Raw genomic sequence first — 21474 nt, 5'->3', positions numbered from 1 at the left:
GCACAGAACCAGTTGTTGAACATACCGGAAGTCTCGTAACAATCGAGAGTTTGTTTCCATGACAGCAAATAATAAAACATAATGGCGTCTTGTCAAAGCGTTCTGTGGTGGAAATAAATGCTATTTTAGTTACCAGACGCTCCTGTAGCTGTGACAATGTCACACAGGTAATGGAACATTTTAATTTTGCCCCTTAGATCCGATTTTTGTTGTTGTCAGTGGTAGTATGAGTGGATGTTTTGTTTATTATGATATATTTGTTTCGTGAAATTTGTCTTCATATACATATTCCTAGTAGATCTAGTGTAACGTATAACAAATATCTGATATTTGACATTTGTTGAATGGATGTATTCTATTCCATTATTCTTTATCATACATTTCCCGAATAGAGGATCTATGTCAAATATTTGTCACATTGAATTAAATGCTGCACCAATCCTAATATTTCTTTGTAAATTTGTTGAAGTTTTGGTACACTTATACCGGATGCCTGTCAGGCAAATTTATTGGTGATTCTATTAAAGAGGCATGCAACAGCATGGATATTTGTAGAAAAAAAACAGGAAAAAATTATCATGCTTGAATTTGTATGGTTCAATAGGATTAAACCTCGAAATTAACTAACAAAGCAATTCATAAACATAGAAAATCAGTCACCAACATAAAAAAAATTGCTTGAAAATGAAAATTCATGGTATTTGGCAACCTCATCAGTTACAGGCATCAGGGCCACATTTCAAGAAAAATGTACTGGTAGATTCTAGTGTCTTTAATAAATTTTAGTTACTGAAAATTACACTTACAAAATCATCTATTTCAAGTGTGTATGGGGCAAGACCCCCAAACCCCAAAATCGTTACTGAGGAAGGAACTCATGCACATCCCGTACCAAAATGGTGGAGGGTATCTGGTATACTGAAATGTAGCTGAAGTCAATCAAATACATAAACTGACAAGGATGTTATTTTTCTGTCTTCTTCAGCTACTACAACAAGCAATGGGCCGAGGCCCAGGCCACACTGGTGGACATTATCCAGCAGGAGATGCCACCAGAACCTCCCAAACCAGAAAGGGTGAGTTATATGATTTATAAATTGACATTATCTCGTTGAAATCAAATATTTAACTCTTATTCATAATCTATAGTTTACCTCTTTCCATAAACGGATCTGATCGAGAGGGACATATTCTTGATAGCCTGGTAATATCTCCATTCTGTTATGATAAATACCCTGGATCCATTTGCTACCATGGCTTCAATGAATATATAATATTGTTCCCAATAGCTAGTATGCATCAGGGATGTGAAATCTCCGCGGAAACGTTATTACATTTCTTGGTGTGAATGTTGTCCAAACTGCATGAAATTGCTTAAAATGAAATCAAATGTTTAAAAGACCCCCCTAGACTTTTCCTCTTTTTTCGGGAAAACCTGCTCACATCCCTGATGCATGTTATCCACATACTGTGTTCGGAATTGAAGGAGTTATGGGGTCTTTGAGTTCTCCTATGGTATTTGAATCTAAGGCCCCCTAAATCTTTAATATGTAACATTAGTGTTATGACCAGGTACCCTTTCATGGTGTTTAATTTTGAACATTGACATGAAAATATAGGCTATGTCATCAGAATTACTTTCTTCATTATTACAGGATCGCCTGGCAGCATTCCAGTTATTGGCAACACTTTACATCAAGTATATTCAGATCTTCCGTCGTCTAGAGCAGTCATATGATCAGATTGTTCACCCACAGAAGCGCAGGGTATTACGTCATGTCCTTGATGGCATCATTGGGCGCATCATTGAACTCAAACATGAAATGGTTAACCTTGAATTCTCGGAATACCATTACTTTGATGATGTCCTGTCTGACTTGAAACTCACTCCTGTAAGTTCCTTTTGTACATGTATTTGAGTAATCTGGAAAAAAATGTTTATAAGATTTGCAATGACATTATTTTGTGAAATGTAATCATTTTCAGTTTTGTATGTCTGTTTTGATGTTCTAATTGTTTGGTTGAACTAAATGTCTACTCTGAAAACATCAAGTTTCAATAACAAGAAGAATTTCTGTATGCATTTTGGCAATGTCACCTGTTTTCATTTTTACGAAACGTAAGTACAGTATGTGTAATGTTTAGATCTACTGGTAAAGTTATGCATCAGTGTTATCAATACTTGTTTGTTATTAATAATTTTCTGGACCATTTCAGAATGATGTGGAGATTCCAATCCCCAAATATTTCATCATGGAAAGAATGAAACCTCTAAAAGAACGTGAGAAACTCCTGGGTCAAATTCTGACAAAGATTGGACCACAGGATCAGGAGAGGGTATGTCACACTAACTGAACACAGTTTCAAGGTCATCAAGCTATCAATGTTGATATAAGTGTGCAATATATACGTTGCATATTTGACCAGTTAATGTTCATAACCTTTATTTTTGTTTACGTAGTGTTTGAGACCTCTCAAAGGTTGACATTTTATAAGACCCCTTCTGAAAGTAAAAGTCCTAAATGTTGCTTTTAATTTGTAGATATTCTTTTACCCTGACAAAGCTATGTTCTTATTTTAAAGATGTCTTAATCAATAAACAAGTTAAAAAAAGAGAGAAGAAGTTTAAGAACTGTGAGCGATCGAAAATATGCTTATTGTGGGCATTTCTGCACTTGTTTTTTTTTAACTTTTATTTCAAGTCATTTTAAGAACCACTAGTTAAGATGTGAAACCATCAACATCTCTGCCTAGGACAAGGAGGAAGTCAAGATGCCTCTGGAGGAAGCAATTCGACTCATCCAGATTCATGAGCGAGCCCGCCAGGGACGTCTCCGTGCGAAGTTCATGAGGGAGATCCGTCAGCAGGAGGAGAGAGAGAAACAGAGATCCAGCAAGGGAGCTCCTACCCTTGATCCCGACATCGCTGCCATGAGAATACAGAAGGTACGCTGTCTGTTGGGATACCCCCAACATGTGACACCGATTCTCTGACTGCAAGAATGTATGCCATTCAGAGTATCTGACTTATCTGAAATAGGACTTATGCTGTTTTTATGTTTGTGGTAATGTAAAATTGCATGCGTTCTGCCTCTGACCTGATTCTAAACCATGCATACAGTTAAACATAGAAGATTCTTGGTAGAAGTTACTCTGATGGTTCCATGTTGTTTTTGAGTGCCATTTGAAAACAAAGAATAGTGCTATGGCATAACCTTGTATATGAACTTGTATGTCACATATTTTTCTGCCAGATGATATTGAGTATGTGTGAATTAATTTTATTTAAAGAAGCATACAATTTTTTTTCCATTTTCCAGGTGTGGAAAGGCTTTGCTCAGCGGCGTCAGACCAAACGTGAAAGAGACGAAGAAATGATCTTCATTGGAATGGTAGGTCAATCAATAAGTGCACTGTCAATGAGTCAGCACACAAACATAACCAAACCTGCTAGGCCTGTCAATTTGTCTGCAGTGAGAGCCTCTTTGAGAAGAGTATATTCCCTGTGACATGTGCAAAGTTCTTTAAGCGTAATGTTTGTCCTAGGCTCCACCCACCACCCTGGTGCCTCTGAAGAACACCCCCCAGGCTCACGCCCTCAAGACGGAGGACTCTCGGCGCCGAGTCCAAGACCAGAATGAGCAAGAATACCAGCAGTCTCTCATTACCATCAAGGACAAGATCCGGGAGACCGAGGGACCCGACATCAAGGAGACCATGATGGACCAGATCAGACAGTGGTTCATCGAGTGCAGGTAGGAACCTATTGAACTACTTCTTGCATGGACTGTGTAGGTAGTGTTTTGTTCTTATCCATGCATTGTGGAAATATTTGGTCTTGGAACACACATCATTCCAAGGAGTATCATATACTCCACAGTCTGCATGGTCAGTACTTGATGGGATTGCATAGCCTCTTTTCCTTCACCGTAGTGTATATGTAATAAATAACGATGAGTGATAGTTGTTTATCATACAATAAAACACTGCAGGGAGAATAAACCCCTCGGGGCTGTGCACCCCCTGGTGAATTCTCCCTGTAGTGTTTTATTGTACGTTAAAAAATTCCCACTCGTCGTTTATTTCTTAAATGAGATATCAACGTTATGTACAGCCTCTTTAAGGATGTTGATAAAATGTACAAGCTTTAAAAATATTTACCCAAATTTTAATAATGATTTATTTTATGAACAAGAGGGTTAAGTTTGGTATATCCCACATATTCTCACAATAATCACATCTATTATCCGTTCCTTTTCTCCTAATACCGATATCTCTCCCACTTTTGAATGTGAACATTCGGCCATTGCGTTAGCTGCATAGCCCAGCTACATCTATGGGGAACAACTTACTAGACAGTTCCCTCTAAAAATAACGTTGTCCAATATATGATGTCATTAAGTTGCGAGCGCATTTCAAATCACCAGAAATGACGTCATGATAGAACAATGTTGTGTCGTGAAATAAACCACCCTTCGTTCTTCATTGTTCTTTGCGATTCATCGTGCAGCTATTTCATATGAGCCAAGTAAGTCTTGATGATGCATGATCTGCTTCCCAAGGTACCAGGGTAATCGTTAACTGCCAGATTGATACACCAATATATAAGGGTGCATTGCCTCCATTGGTTCGACATGTCGTTATTCTCCGTACCGACCCCTGCTCACCAAAGCATTGAGGTTGATGAATCGACTCAGATGAAAGGGGAGGGGTCCCAGTTCGCGGTTTTGCACCTTCGTGTAAAGAAGAGGACGCTAACTTGTACATTTTTTATGGCAGCAGACTAGCATTGTAGATTTAAATACTTGAATCTAGTCACTAGGACTGCCATTTGGCCGTCAGCAACTGTTGTGGTTGAGAGTAGATGACTGGGTGACTTGGAGTTGACTAATGACAGTTTCAAGTTCTTTGTAGTCTCTAGTCTCTGAAATGAACATATATTACAGAAAAAACAGTTGTTGAATTATCATAATAAAATATTATAAAAATGGGCCCAGAGACTCTCTTTGTTTTCCTGAAACTGCAGTAATCTAGACTTGCTGGGCTGTATTAATTATACTGGATATATTTGTTTCTGTATGACAGACTAAGGTCCTGCCCCATGCTGTAACAAATGTTATGTAAAAACTTTTTGTATTTTCGGCCTGAAATTATCTTTCTGTTCACCCAGCAATGAATGGGCAGCACTGGGTAGGATAAGATGGTGACATTCCAGCACCATGCAGGCTGTTTAGGCTGTCTACTCTCCCCAGGGAGCTGAGTGTTCAATTGAACTGATCATGATAATGATTTCAGGGACTTTTTCAGGGACTAAATGTTGACCGAATATTAATTTTTTTACTTATCCTGCATTACTCCCCAATACACCTACTGCTTTCCTTATGACAGAAACAGAGCTGTTTATTCAGATTTTCTAATATTCTTTCTACAATTCCAGAGATGCTTCAGGGAAGTTTCCAGAATACCCTGATGAAGATGATGGTGGTTCGGCGGCCGTATTCAAACAGAAAACTCCAGAAGAACTTGAACAAGAACTCAGGGAAAAGGTAGGGATACTGTTCCTATAAAACCCTGAAGTCTTAACATTCAGTGGAATCTGTTGGAACTGTCTTAGGAATGACATTTTGTAGTCTGGTTAAGAAAACAATTTAAGTTAGGCTTCTTGCTAAAGTGCTGAGGTTACTTGCCTGAACAATAGTCAGCAGTCAAAGACCTATGTCCTTTATTGTCAGATCTATAGTTGTTGTATCACTGGCAACATGTCTTTTAGGGCTGGGACGAGTCTTAATTTATTATCCGATTACCCAGCCCACTATTACCCTACCCTACCCGGGTACCCACTGTAGGTGTCAAGAGATGGGTACAAAATGTCCGATAACCCAGCCCACTATTACCCTACCCTACCCGGGTACCCACTGTAGGTGTCAAGAGATGGGTACAAAATGTCCGATAACCCAGCCCACTATTACCCTACCCTACCCGGGTACCCACTGTAGGTGTCAAGAGATGGGTACAAAATGTCCATTTGGGAATAGTTTGACCATAGCCCTGGACAAAATGTATTTAGATACATGTATAAAACGTTCTGGTCATGCAAACCCTGATTGTTGACTGAAGTTTTATCTTTATTCAAACATAAATAAAAGTCAGAAGGAATGGGTGCATAGTCTAAAAGAAATGTGAATATTAATAACTTGTAGGGTATAGCCAAGGAGTTCTAGATAAGTTGGGGCATGAAACAATATATCATGTGACTAACCACGGGTCCGGGTAGTCCTGTTGGTACCCGGGTCCTACTCAGTACCCACCTGACCTGAGTACCTCTCAGTTAGCCATGATGTAATTTGTGCCGAGTCAAGTTTTTTTAGGGTCATCAAAGTCAGTTACATTGCTAAATTGTCACACACGTTGATTACATCGTTAATTAATGACAGCTAAACAGAGTACCAAACAATTGTGTTCTGTATGCATGCAAATTGAAACTGAGTGAAAATAATTTACATGTTTATATTTCAACTTCTGTGTGTCGCAAAAACATATGACTGTTTGAATCATAACATTTATCTAAGCTTACCTCTGAGAGTACCTTGAACTCAATACTAGACCCAGGTAAACTCCTGATATGTCAACAAAATAATCTATATTATGGAACACCAATACATTACATAGTAGATTGGCTTGTCCTCTAAAGTAGTAAGTCTGCAAAAACTAGGCTATTTGACAAATCTCATTGTACTACAGTAGAACATGGATATAGCGAACCAACGGATACAATGAACTGTTTAAAAATCCCTGATTTATCTCCTATATATTATCATATAAAATTTACTTATATAACGAACTCACTATAGCTAACTAATGGATATAGCGAAGTGATATCTGATCACTGACAGGCCCATCTGCCACTAATTAGTGATGTGTATAGGGAACTGAGAAATCTCTCAGTGTCAAGTGTCACTGACAATTGGCTGTACTCAATCAGATGCGAATCAACACAACCGCGGCGAATCAGCACAATCACTGGTGACCATTCAACCTTGTTAAACTTGCATTATGTTAATCTTACCTGTCCATGTTATTGGACTAATCTAGTCTGTAAAACAAACAAATTTCATTCAATAATGGTTTTGTTTATTTTGGGGATATTAGAATATATTATTCTGATAAAATAATAATTTCAGATACAATTTCTTCCGAACCAATGCATTAATTTTTTTTAAGTTGTATCATTTGTACTTTTTAATCAAATCACCAGTAGATGTGGGAGGAAACGTGTATAAACGTGTGTGTGTGTATTGTGTTTTGTTTTAGCCAAGATGGCGGACTTTTCCAAGCGAAAACATGTATAACAAACAGCCTATATTATGATCTGATTTCTCCGGTCCCTTGTAGTTTGTTATATCCATGTTCTACTGTTTATAAATATTGGTCTCATGGAGAAGACTTTCATTTATTGTTAGAGCAGAAAGATAATTGAATCACCCAGGTGTAAATATTAGGTTCTGCTAAGTACTGTTAAGTTTTCTAAAATTCTCACTTTTCTAGATGATGAAAATAATCATGCATATAAAGCCTTACATAATTACTGGCTAGGTTCTGTGATCTTGAAAATTGAAAATTCTGAAAATACATAGAATCAAAAGCACATATTTTGATTTTTTATACAGCAAAGATCTCTTTGACAATGTAAACAATTATGAAATGCCTCTGTCAGGTTTTAGATTAATAACATTTATAAGGACCCTAACCAGGTCAAGATTTGTTATGTTTTTATCACCTTCTGATCCAAATGAAACTTTAAGGTGATTACAAAAATCCTGTATTGTATGTTTTTGACCTACTGACCAATGTTTTACTATCAAATCCGTAAACCAACAAGAAAAGGTCTTGCCTAACTTGTTTATATTTTTATTAATTTGGATAAAAAGACCAGCATGCTGCCTGTTGAGAATGTTGTTATGATGTATATCAATTGAATATATATCTGTTTCGTTTTGCAGTAAATTCTTGCAAGTAACTGTATATAGTTGTAGTTTGTTCATAGGCTTACTAGTGGATGTATGAGGGAATATTTATTTTGTTAAATGGTACAAAAATGGGGACATTGATAACGCTTTCTCTGTGTCAAAAGTCTGCTGAATACAAGTTTGTGTATTTTTTATGTAAAATAACCCAGAGAAACTTAGTGTAGGTGTTTATATACCCATTTCTACCTCGCTATGAATACCAGTGATCTTGTGTCTGTAGTCTGCATGCGTAGTGTGTTGAAGTGTTATGTATCAGTTTGATTTGCTTTGAAGTTTGAAAGAGGAAAATCACAGCGGAAGGTTTGTTAAACTTTGAAGAATAGAAATGAGATCAAAACATTTGTGACCAATCCACAGAATGCTTCATCATGCCTGCTTTAGCTGTGTGTTCACCTGCAGCGGGGGCGGTCGGGTAGCCTAGTGGTTAAAGCGTTCGATCGTCACGCCGAAGACTCGGGTTAGATTCCCGACATGGGTACAATGTGTGAAGCCCATTTCTGGTGTCCCCCGCCGTGATATTGCTGGAATATTGCTAAAAGCGGCGTAAAACCACACTCACTCACTCACTCACTCACTCCCCTGCAGCATGATGGGTTGTGTTAGCTAAGACAGGAAGTGACATCACATCCATCATGCACTGTGTTTGTCATGTGTTTGTGAGTAAACTGCATTCGTTGACATTAATGGATCTGCAGGTCCTTTATATTTTGTGTATAGACCCTGTGGTACCAGGTAAGATTTTGCCCCCAGTACCCTTTGCTGGCCGTAAGAGCAACTAAAATGGATCGGTTGATCACTCTTGGCGATTCGGTTGATTGTGTGTACCACAATGGCATGGATCGTTGCTCATAATATCACTGGTTCGTCTGGTCCGGACTTGATTATTTACAGGATGCTGTCATATAGCTGAATATGGCCGATTGAGGCATTAAACATTAACGAACAATCAAATTTTGTCTATTGTTTAATGTAAGGGCAGCTGGTGTTTAAATCCCCCATCTTTAATTTCAAACACTGGAGTTATTTTTCTTTAATAATGATTTACTGATACTATATTGTTTTGGGAAGATTAGATAATGTACATAGAATCTGTATAGTTATTAGCTGCTATTAACGCCATCTTTTATTTATGATGCTTATGCATTTTTTTCTTGGGATATTTTTTACACACATTTCAAGTTGGCGAAAATATAAAACAAAAAGACATTGAAACATAATGTGTAAGAAAATACTTAAGAGATGGCTCTATATGTACACACAGTTAACAAGCCCTTGGTTATGTAAGAACCATGGGAATGTAACTCATGTTTTCTTCTTCTATTACATTAGAGGCAAGAGGTGTCCTTTATGTGCAGAGTTACATCCCTTTGCCTTTCAGGATCTGCTGGTTGTGGGTGCTCAAATCCCACATTTTTACCAATTCTAAATCTTTCACCACAATGCCTTTTCACATGGTTTAAGTTATGAAAGTTTACAACCTGTCATTTTGGATTTTTTTCCCACGTTAGCTGACTGACATGGATATTATTGAAATACTGTTCTAAGCTGTGTGTAACCCAACTCACCATGACAGTGTTACAGTGGAACGTAGTTACTTGTGTAATGTGTGTTGTGTTTGTGCTGTAGCCTGTGTGACTAGTCTGTATGGCGTCTTTGATAGGCATTTAGAAGTTGGAGTACTAAGTAAGGATAAGAATGTATGGATGAACAACTTCTTAATTAAGAGCGACGTTTCGGTGTAGGTTCTAACACTGTTATCAAGCAAGTGATCACTTGCTTGATAACGTTGTTAGAATTAACCAACACCGAAACACTGAAATGTCGCTCTTAATTGTAATAAAGAAGTTGTTCATCCATACATTCTTATCCTTACTATGTCTGTATGGGTTGTGCACTCATCACCATCATATGCTAGTCATGTTGGAGTGTGCAATTACAATGTGTCTGCAAACCTCTTTGACTTAAAACCTCTTTAACCATTATAACACTATATATGAAACTGATGGTAAATATTCATGAAACTGAAATAGAAAATCGAAATGTTTCCCCTTTAAAAGAAATCATGAAACTCAAGGTAACAATGACAAATATCACCCCTTTGCGAAATCCCGGATCTCCTTCCTTGTCTGCAAATTTTTATACCCCATGGGGATTCGGGGTTAGGACCAGGTCCCCAGCAACCCATGCTTGTCGTAAGAGGCGACTTAATAGATCAAGTGGTCAGGCTCGTTGACTTAGTTGATTGTTGGGTTCTGACTCAATTATCTTCAGGTCGCCATCATATTGTTGGACTATTGATGAGTGCAATGATAAACAAACAAACAAGTGTATACATTCTTGATTATGTGAAGGGTTGTCAAAATGTATAAAAATTGAGATGGTTCAGTTGTTTGATATCTGAAAACGACGGATAATACAGTATTTTTTGTATGTCCGTGTGGACAGGAAGTTAAAGAGGTTTCGATCACTGTAGGTGTATGAATTAAAGAAGCCACATAAATCACTTGCCATATTAAAAATGTTAGTAAATAAAGACTCAGTTTTGTCTTATTAAAACAGATTGTATGATCATTACTTTACCGTACTGAATGATTGTTTTTTTATTTTCAGTGTTAACTTTATAAACGTTACATGTATCTGTTTTTAGTATTTGTTTCTTAGTAACTGTTTCTTAGAATTGCTGATAATGCATAAACAGTATTCTCTTGTGGTAGACTGTTTATCCTTGATTGCAGGATGACGACAAAGGGAAAGGAAAGAAGGACAAAAAGGGCAAGAAGGGAAAGAAAGACAAGAAGAAGGACAAAAAGGGAAAGAAAGGAAAGAAGGGAAAAGGAGGGGATGATGAGGTAAGGCGTTGAGTTACCATGGCAACATCACCCTCGACTATCCAATGTGTTATATTTCCATTCTATTATAATAAATATCCTGAACCAATCTGCCGGCATTGTTTCTTTTCGGAAGTGACGTCACCAGATCCACTTCTCCTGTCTCAGCATGGAATTTCTCTTGCTTGTGAGAGTAATTTGATTGGGCAGTTATTTTTAGCATTGTGCCTTGCCAACTGAGCTGGTAACAAAGTCGAGGGGGTACATAGTTCCAGGGTATTTATCATAAAATAATGGCAATATACGTACACTGTGGCAACATGTGTTTTTGAATTGGTGAGAACACACCAAGTACAGAGGGATAGATGTATAGGATAATGATGAGAGAATAAGCAACGAGCTACGAGGAATTGTGGACTATCTGTCCAGAGGGAATAAATGGTGTGATCCCCAAGCCTTTGGCAATGGACTAACAGCATCCATTGACGAGGGGAGATAATCCCTAGTTCGATTATGTTATTCCATATATTACCATGGGCGGATACAGCTTTTTTGAAAACGGGGGGTGCACAATTAAGATCTATTTATTGTCTTTGGTGGAAATTTATACAGAAATAAAGATTTTTTTCGAAATAAAAAGGGGGGGTGCGCACCCCCACACCCCCCCACACCCCCCCTCTGTATCCGCCCATGTATTACTCATTGATATTTTAAGAAAGAAAAGGAGGAAAAACATACGCAATGTCAGCCCTAGAGTGAAACTTCACCAAACGCAGCCTTTTGTTCAGAGGACGTCGTGAAGAATGGATGTCGTCATATCATATTTTTCTCAACAATGAAACACTGTGATGTCATATGGCTTCAGTTGACCAATCAGCATTGAGAATCGCTAAAACGCTGTCATTCTGTTCTATTTATATTAGGGGCGGTCGGGTAGCCTAGTGGTTAAAGCGTTAGCTCGTCACGCCGAAGACCCGGGTTCGATTCCCGACGTGGGTACAATGTGTGAAGCCCATTTCTGGTGTCCCCCGCCGTGATATTGCTGGAATATTGCTAAAAACGGCGTAAAACCATACTCACTCACTCACTCACTATTTATATTAATATTGTTTTATATTTAAGGAAGAGGAAGAGGGATGGAAAATGGCTCCTTCCAATTTTGTCCCTGCTGTCAATGAAGGAACAGATCAGTACAAAAGTGAGTTATGATGTAAAATAAGAGGTGAGGTGAAATAGGGTTTAACATCGCGTTCAAGAATATTGCACTTGTATAGCAACATGCACGCATGTGTATGAGTGTGTGTGTGCGTGTGTGTGTGGCTGCTTGTACTAGTCCGGACTGATGCCGATTTATTTAGGCTGGAATCTCCAGCCTCGACCAGTGGCTATTACGACTTATGTCCCTTCTATGTTTCTCCTATTGACTAATCAGATTCCATCTCTCATAACACTTCAAACAAAATGCCAGCACCCAGTCAAGACAATATCTATATTGTAATATAGCGGGTCTTACCCTGCGAAGTGCATCAAAGCATGTGAGCACCGTGATTAAAAACATGAAAGAATTTGCAAAGTATCTGTCAACGCCCAGTTGGCAGTACACATGCTTTGCAAATCCTGCAGTTGACCGAAATCTGCACTTGAAATCCATTTTTTTCAGGAACAGGATGTCTTGTTTGTTAAGTGATTTTGATTGGCCTGTGCATAGACTCGTTAGTTCAACCAAAATGTAACCCGTAATTGCAGCTTAGTTCGGCAAGGGTGGAAACTAGACTTTTATAGTCAGTTAACTCCCTTGCCTCAGGCAGATGACCTAAAGCTGGCATGCCATGATATAACTGGAATACTTACTGTTCAAAGGAGCATTAGACCCACCTCACTCACTCACTCACTCATATTGGAGAGATCATTAAATACATGGAATGTGATACAATTTGGTTGATGATATAAGTCAGATGGGATCTGTCATTATCCCAGTGTTTGTTGTGCTCCAGATGTGTGGCAGTTCAGAGACGAGAGTGACAACTTCTCCCAGAAACATGATGGTGAACTGATTAAGGAGGAGAAACGCAAGGAAGTGGAGGAAGAGGTCAGAGTTCAGGTGGATGAACTGATGAGGACCGAGCTGAAGAACCTCAAGATGGTCAGTAGCAGATGAACTTGTGTTTTAGTTTTTATGTTTTTCCCGTCCTTCAGTTGTGACACAGTGCAACACTGGTTCATGTTCATGTAGCCATTTTGAATTTCAAACACAAATTTCTTTTATCATCCCTGTTAAAATTAAAGGGGGCTCCTGTGATCCTCGAGGTTTGGTCCTATAGTATTTGAATCTAGAACCCCCTTTATCTTGAACTGTTAACATAAGGGTCATGACAAGGAACCCTTGACATTAATTCTAAGTTTCAAACACTGATCATGTGGTCCCCAGGCGGTGGACCGTGACAAGGGGAAGAAGGGGAAAGGGAAGAAATCTGGCAAAAAGAAGAAGAAGAAGAAGAAGAGTGGAAAGAAGGGCAAGAAGAAGAAGAAGGAGAAGGATCTGACTCCCGACAGGTATGTCCAGATGTCATTGTTATCCCCCCGGGGATATAGCAATCACCATATCCGTCTGCCCGTCCGTTCATCCATCCGTCCGTCCAAAGCAGAACGACAAAACTGTTGAATACTTCTTGTTGAAACTTGCTATATAGATCAGTCTATTTTTAAAAATGTTCTTCAATGAACTGAAGATATCCAATGGCAATGAACCAAAAGTGGGGTATAAGTAGCCAAACTCCATTTCCGAATTGCACCAGAATCGGGGGGCATCTCGGACTGATGACTCTTGTTTTGTTTGTTAGTATTTTTGTTGTTTTTTGCCACAGTCAGCAATATTGCAGCAATATGACAGGGCCTATAGATAACTGAGTATGGGCAAGACAAACCAGTGATTGATGTCATGGACAGTATCCCCAGCAGCAGTAACTGTATCTCTGTGCTCCTAAACGATTTTAGTTTTGACTTGTTGCTACGCAGAGCTACGAATGGTCCATAGTTGTTTTCATAATAAATTCCCGACAAGCGACATATTGTACATGAATTGCGATCCCACGTAACTGAAACACGATTTGCATCTTTTAAACAGTTGACTTCAAATATGTGTATGTATATTTTTGATCATGTAACTTTCTATGTTATATGTACTATGAGTTGGCATCAACAAGAGGGTATGCATTTTTAGTTGCCATCGCTGAGCGCAATGGCCGATAAGTCAACTTTACCAGTCCGGTTTTCAACTTGATAAGTAGATGTATTGTTGCACAATCTAAAATATAAGTACTCATATTTGAAAGCAATTGCCTTTATATAGTAAATGAATCATGTTGCGCTTGTCCTTAGGTTAAGACACATGCACTTTTCTGAAGCATATAAAGTGTGCTGCAGATTTGGATTGTGCTTCTATTTGGAAAACACTATGGAACTGTCTGTGTAGCGACAAGACAATGTCAAAATCATTCATAAAAAGTAACACAGGGATGCGCTGCAGTAACACAGGGTATGATAACACGCCTCCTCCGTCACACAGAGGCTACTGAGTGCCAGCGCTGCAGTAACACAGGCTATGATAACACGCCTCCTCCGTCACACAGAGGCTACTGAGTGCCAGCGCTGCAGTAACACAGGGTATGATAACACGCCTCCTCCGTCACACAGAGGCTACTGGGTGCCAGCGCTGCAGTAACACAGGCTATGATAACATGCCTCCTCCGTCACACAGAGGCTACTGGGTGCCAGCGCTGCAGTAACACAGGGTATGATAACATGCCTCCTCCGTCACACAGAGGCTACTGGGTGCCAGCGCTGCAGTAACACAGGGTATGATAACATGCCTCCTCCGTCACACAGAGGCTACTGGGTGCCAGCGCTGCAGTAACACAGGGTATGATAACATGCCTCCTCCGTCACACAGAGGCTACTGGGTGCCAGCGCTGCAGTAACACAGGGTATGATAACACGCCTCCTCCGTCACACAGAGGCTACTGGGTGCCAGCGCTGCAGTAACACAGGCTATGATAACACGCCTCCTCCGTCACACAGAGGCTACTGGGTGCCAGCGCTGCAGTAACACAGGCTATGATAACACGCCTCCTCCGTCACACAGAGGCTACTGGGTGCCAGCGCTGCAGTAACACAGGGTATGATAACACGCCTCCTCCGTCACACAGAGGCTACTGGGTGCCAGCGCTGCAGTAACACAGGGTATGATAACACGCCTCCTCCGTCACACAGAGGCTACTGGGTGCCAGCGCTGCAGTAACACAGGGTATGATAACACGCCTCCTCCGTCACACAGAGGCTACTGGGTGCCAGCGCTGCAGTAACACAGGGTATGATAACACGCCTCCTCCGTCACACAGAGGCTACTGAGTGCCAGCGCTGCAGTAACACAGGGTATGATAACACGCCTCCTCCGTCACACAGAGGCTACTGAGTGCCAGCGCTGCAGTAACACAGGGTATGATAACACGCCTCCTCCGTCACACAGAGGCTACTGAGTGCCAGCGCTGCAGTAACACAGGGTATGATAACACGCCTCCTCCGTCACACAGAGGCTACTGGGTGCCAGCGCTGCAGTAACACAGGGTATGATAACACGCCTCCTCCGTCACACAGAGGCTACTGGGTGCCAGCGCTGCAGTAACACAGGCTATGATAACACGCCTCCTCCGTCACACAGAGGCTACTGGGTGCCAGCGCTGCAGTAACACAGGCTATGATAACACGCCTCCTCCGTCACACAGAGGCTACTGGGTGCCAGTTCTACTCTAATCTCCATGGTTACCAGTGTCATTGATGATGTTGGAGCATTATGGTTTCAGACGGAAGTTTTACCTTTGTACTTGTGTGTATTCAAGATGTTCGTCTATTTAATTTTGTCTATGTGAGATATGATATGAATACAATATAATAATCACATATAAGCTTACTCACTGTTTATTGCCCATTGCTTCGTGTAAATTTTCTATTTTTCATTTGAAAATTTAATTTAAAGATGTCAAATAGAATTAAAGAGAGTAAACAGATTTCCGTATCTTCCTCAATCAGGACCATCGAGGACCTGTACGAGGAGCTGGTGACCCAGGGCATTATCATCCGGACCCCACAGATCAAAATGGCCGACTTTGAAGGAGAGTACAGCTATCTGGGGACGACTCTACGTCAGGCTAACATTGAGCCCATGCCTTCCCTTAGTGACGTCCGGCGGCTGGTGACAGAGTTTGGCATACTGCCGATAGGTAGGTACAGCAGCCCAGGGGTCGGTGTCACACAACAATCTTTGTGCTGAGTTCATCGTAGTTTCTATACGTTAGTATTTACCTATGTAAACTAAAGTTCGCTTTATGGAACCCAAGCCGAGGTCTTTTTAACCAATGACTGTGACTGTTGTAAGTCTGTCCTAGGGTGCTGGAGCTACAGTTTCAGTTACCCTGTGACCGACCTTTTGATATTCTGGAGGGGGGAGGGGGCCTGGGATTTTCTCGAAATATTTTTTATTGACCCAGAAAATGCTTGAAGAAAATAATTATGCTTCAGACTGCTGAACAAAGAGGGAATTGTCTGCCATAAATAATAAAAGATGCTTTTAACAAGTTTGATAAATATGTTTTAGGCTTATAGTTTTACTGGTTACATAGTTCCTGGTTCTGAAAATGTAGTTGAAACAGTATTCAGTCTCCATACACAATCCAAGGCGAATATCAAATGGACACTCGCTTACAAATGTCTTTCGCGTAACCCTCATAATAGTACCCACTTCATACCAAAAGACGATAAAAGATGGTACTTGTTGTTACCCTGTCTGGCCCTCGGCATTAAGGGGCTAAAACAAGGACTGGTCGGCTCGGAGTCAGTATACTGTGTCTGAGTGGGGTATTCATGTTAAACTGCGCCATGGTATCTCAGTGAGCTAGCACTATAAATCAGCATCAGTCCGGACTAGTACAAGCAGCCACACACACACACACGTGCATGCATGTCGCTATAGAAGTGCAATAATCTTGGACGTGACGTGAAACCCAATTTCACCTCACCTCACCATGCTACGTGTTCTTCCAGGGTCAGCAGCCGTGCATGAGAGCGCACCCATCACCAAGTCCATCATGCTTGCCGGACCACGTGGCACAGGCAAGCGGATGTTGGTCCACGCCATTTGTCAGGAGACGGGAGCCAACCTGTTTGACCTCAGTGCTGCGAACCTGGCTGGAAAATACCCCGGGAAGGACGGCCTGAAGATGCTCATGCACCTTGTCTTTAAGGTGGGTACAGGTTCACTATTTGAAAAATAGAACTCTGTAATTCTTGCATGTTCTCCACCCTTATGGGGCGGTCGGGTAGCCTAGTGGTTAAAGCATTGGCTCGTCACGCCGAAGACCCGGGTTTGATTCCCTACATGGGTACAATGTGTGAAGCTCATTTCTGGTGTCCCCCGCCGTGATATTGCTGGAATATTGCTAAAAGCAGCATAAAACCATACTCACTCACTCACTCTCCACCCTTATAATTGAGATAAATTTTGGCAATCCCCTTCATGCGTTTTCACATTTTCATTGTCTATCCCTGTTTGTCTGAACATGTAACCAGAATTTCTGCACGTTCATCCAACTTTCAATTGGCTATTTTGGAGAATAGCTTGGCATGATGCCTGGAGCTAGTGATGCAACTTGTGTATGTTGTTTCTCCCCAGGTTGGCCGTCTAATGCAGCCCTCTGTGTTCTACATCGGGGAATGTGAGAAGATGTTCAAGAAGAAAGTGCCAAAAACTGATCCAGTAAGTTTGGTATTCTCATAGATATATTATAAAGAGACAAAGATATTAACTCAAGAATTTGTATGTATGTATGGGCAAGGCTGGCTTCAAACACAGAAACATGCTACAACAGCTATAAGAAGGGAGTCGAAGACCAAAATCAAGATCGCCTGATCTGACATAAATGTTTCCCTTGCCAGACTGACCCGAAGCGTCTGAAGAAGGAGCTACCGAAGGCCCTGAAAACCATCAAGTCCGAGGATCGTCTGCTCCTGGTGGGCACATCAAGATGTCCGTTTGATGCGGAGATGAAACCCCTGATGAGCTGCTACAACCGGATCATCCTCATCCCCCGACCAGACTACGCGTCCAGACACTGTGAGTGCAGAGCTTTGTACAGCACAGATGGTTCCAATGGGATTATTTCATGCATTTCTGTACATTATTCCTATTGTGCTATGATAGTGCAGTTTGCTTCTTATATTCATATTCTGGGTTAGAACTGGACTTCAGCAAGCCATGTTGTTGTAAGAGGCAACCAACGGGATCGGGTGGTCAGACTCGATGCATGTCATCATGTCCCAAATGCATATAGATCAATGCTTATGATGTCAATCACTGGATTGTCTGGTCCAGATTTGATTATTTACATATTGCTGCAATATAGCTGGTGTGCAACATTAAACAAACAAACAAATGGTATGTTTGATATCCGTCACACTGACTAAAACCAGCTCATGGTGACCCATTTGGAGTTAGCTGCCCTTGATCTTGAGACCTCTTGTTTCAAATACCCGTGATCTTAGGGAGCGGTTCTCTACCTCATGAGATAGTCATTCCAGATGAATACTGATCCCTTCATATTTATCCCCCCAACCGGAAATAATACAGGGGGATATAATCTGGTCTGTCTGTCTGTCCTTTTATCCATCCATCCATCTGTCTGTCCATCCATGTTTTGATTCCGGAGCATAACTTGAAAACCGTGAAAGATTTTACATCCAAACTTGGTACATGTATTAGCCAGGAGCTGAAGTGGTGCCTTTTGCTGTCAGAGGGATTTTTCCTTTTCTGATGACTGTTTAAAAGGTCAACATAATTCTGTTGTTAATTTGAACATGATGGGTCTGGCTTAAGGAGTTGTTTCGTTGGTATGTAAGCTATATATATATAGAGGTAAAAAGAAATTCATACACCCATGTATTATCTGGGCAACTCAAACTGTTGATTGTATGAATTTCTTTTTACCTCTGTGGAGTTATAAATCATATTGCTGATTTCATGCGATGTAGATGTACATTTCAGAGAATTAACCCTTTGTGTTCAAACTGTGTTGTAAATTCATGACACTTGCCATATTGCAATTAATGTAACTTACATTGTTACAACATTGAATTGAAGACTAAATTGTCACCTTCAGTGCTATGGCGTCGCCTCATCACCAAGTATAACGGTGTCTTGACCAGCCACCTGGACGTCAGCTCGTTGTCCAAGGTGACGGACGGCTACACTCCCGGACACATGGTGACCGCTGTCCAGCAGGTGCTCACTGACCGCCGTATCCAGCAGCTGTCCAAGAAGCACCTGCAGGCTGTGGAGTTCGTGGCACCGCTGGCCAGGATTGACCCCATCTATAAGGAGGAAGAAGAGTCTTTCAAGGTCTGTATGGAGATGCAACCAGCTACTTTATGATCATTTGCTAAACCATTTGCTCAGGAACATGTGGAAATTGGTCTGTTTTCTTTATGAATAAACTTTTATCAATATGTGGTATGCATATTTTAAAAAGGAAATAATTATTGATGATTATCATGCAAAAATGAAAATATACACATTTCCCTGTGTGCCCCAAAAGTGAAATGTACATTTGGTGAACGATTTTATTAGGAAATTGAATGCATGGTGACTCCCTATTCTTAATTCAAACAGGTTTTAAAAAAAAATCTCCTCAAAGCATTTAATACTCTGAACTAACAGACATAATGAGTTCTCTATATATTATAACCAGGGTATTTTGGAAAAAGGTTTTTTATATTTACTTAAATGTAGTTTTACTAAATTGAGCTTTTAGGTAAAATATGGATGCATATGAAAGAAGTGACTGTACAGGGTGAGGGCATAACCCCCAGGGCAAATGATTATTGATATTGCTTCTCTTAGTGATAGAGATAACATTTTCATTAGTACAATATCAGAGGGGAAATGAATGGATGGAACAAACTGTCAGTCTTGAAATGATCGAATATTTCTCACTACTACTGCTTGATTGGAATGTCTGATTAACATGATTAAGCATCTTTTAGACGCTTTCCAGTCTGACAGAGTGTTGGATTTTTGTCATAAAGAGGTTGAATTATGAGTATGTTATTAAGAGTTTATCGGTTGACCAATGAGTTAGGAAATTAGCTGAAGGTTTGGTTTAGAAGGGCTTGATAGAAGAACTGATTGGAACGGAAATTGGGGTTCATATGGAGGTGAGCATTAGGACTCATTTCACATGACGTCAAATACTATTTCGGTGTGAGGAGCAAAAATTATCATGAAGAGTATTTAGTGAGTTGTCCGAGAGTGGTGCGGGGAGTCGGGAGCATACAGCTGAACAGAACGGTTCACTGTGGTTTTGGGATCCCGAGTCAGAAAAGAAGTAGAGTTAACGTTCATCAGAAAAACCATCAGGCTCTTCAACATCATCTAGGTATGTGTTGTATTTATATCAGGCAACAACAAGAACTAATCTGAGGACCATGTGTACCTATTTATGATTAATTCTATCATAAATAAAAAGGACTGGAGCAAACCATCTGACTAGTGATTTTGAGAGAGCTACATCATCCCTAGAACCAAGGAGTAGTTGATAGGTACAAGTGACCATAGGTAGAAGGGTAAAGTACCCGGAACCTAAGGTTACAATATTATAAGACTGGGGTTAAACTGTGAATGTTCCTTGCAGGCTTGGTATGCCAAGACGCCCCTCGGCAAGAAGCGGGCAAAGGCAGCGCAGGGTGACGATGATGACGGAGGAGGAAAGGGAGGGAAAGGAAAGAAGGGCAAGAAGGGAAAGAAGGGGAAGAAAGGAAAGAAGAAGAAGAAATAAGACTAAGGATGACACTGTGATTTTGTATATTGTGAACTTTGAAATTTATGTTGTTGAAAACAGAATTATGCATACTTTCTTAAACTTTACTAAGTGAAGAAACACAGTTTGAAATGCTTACTTACAAAACATCTGTGTTTTATTGCTAGTTTAAATGTAAATTTAAATTTGAATCGAGATTTCTTCATTCATCATTTGTTCACCTAAACAGTTATTCTAATGTACATAACATATATATAAAAATATATATATAAATATATATATAAAACAGGAAAATGTCAAACATGCCTATTGCTGTTAAATGGTTAACGAATGGTGTATTTAAGCAATAATTTTCCCTGTTCACACTATACTATATTACAACTTTTACTTTGTGTGTAATATTTGTCTGTGTCCAGTATTAAACCAATTTTCTATCCATGCTAACCAAATGAAGTGAAGAATATGAAAAAGTCTGGAAGACAATGAGGATAGCTTACAGAAGATGCCGACCTGATAACAAAAATGTACAATATTGTATTCTGTGTTTGTTTCAGGTTATCTTATATCTTTGTTTGTGATAAATCCAGAATGCTCAGTATTTCTTTACTTGTTAATTTGGAATGAATAAATGTGCTGATTGGAGTGACTGTATTGTTGGGGTTTTCATTATACATGGCTTCAAACATGCCTTCAAGAGTGAGTGAGTGAGTGAGTGAGTGAGTGAATGAGTGAGTGAGGTTTTACGCCGCATTTAGC

General features: G+C 40.1%; 1 protein-coding gene across 1 annotated transcript; it reads left to right on the top strand.

Annotated features, from left to right (window-relative positions):
• The first annotated feature begins 24 nt into the window (after positions 1-24).
• LOC124122015 (dynein regulatory complex protein 11-like) lies at positions 25-21365 on the top strand. The gene is made up of 18 exons (XM_046485168.2): positions 25-167; positions 986-1076; positions 1656-1892; positions 2218-2337; positions 2755-2946; positions 3321-3392; positions 3547-3755; positions 5438-5546; positions 10763-10876; positions 11978-12053; positions 12850-12998; positions 13284-13408; positions 15941-16131; positions 16952-17151; positions 17580-17663; positions 17843-18020; positions 19063-19301; positions 20593-21365. Exons 1-18 carry the CDS (start codon positions 157-159, stop codon positions 20734-20736), a joined length of 2541 nt encoding a protein of 846 aa, XP_046341124.1. The 5' UTR covers positions 25-156; the 3' UTR covers positions 20737-21365.
• The last annotated feature ends 109 nt before the right edge of the window (positions 21366-21474 follow it).

Source organism: Haliotis rufescens, unplaced genomic scaffold (assembly GCF_023055435.1).
Source record: "Haliotis rufescens isolate VD_foot unplaced genomic scaffold, xgHalRufe1.0.p SCAF_16, whole genome shotgun sequence".
Classification (NCBI taxonomy): Eukaryota; Metazoa; Mollusca; class Gastropoda; order Lepetellida; family Haliotidae; genus Haliotis; species Haliotis rufescens.
The sequence above is the reverse complement of the archived record's forward strand: the minus strand, read 5'-3'. Positions and strand labels throughout refer to the sequence as shown.

Bases quoted from the DNA above. Each gene is read 5' to 3' on its own strand.
- LOC124122015 (XM_046485168.2), top strand. The intron at 10,877-11,977 runs GTAAGGCGTTGA...TTTATATTTAAG, and splicing joins GAAAAGGAGGGGATGATGAG to GAAGAGGAAGAGGGATGGAA. The intron at 18,021-19,062 runs GTGAGTGCAGAG...TGTCACCTTCAG, and splicing joins AGACTACGCGTCCAGACACT to TGCTATGGCGTCGCCTCATC.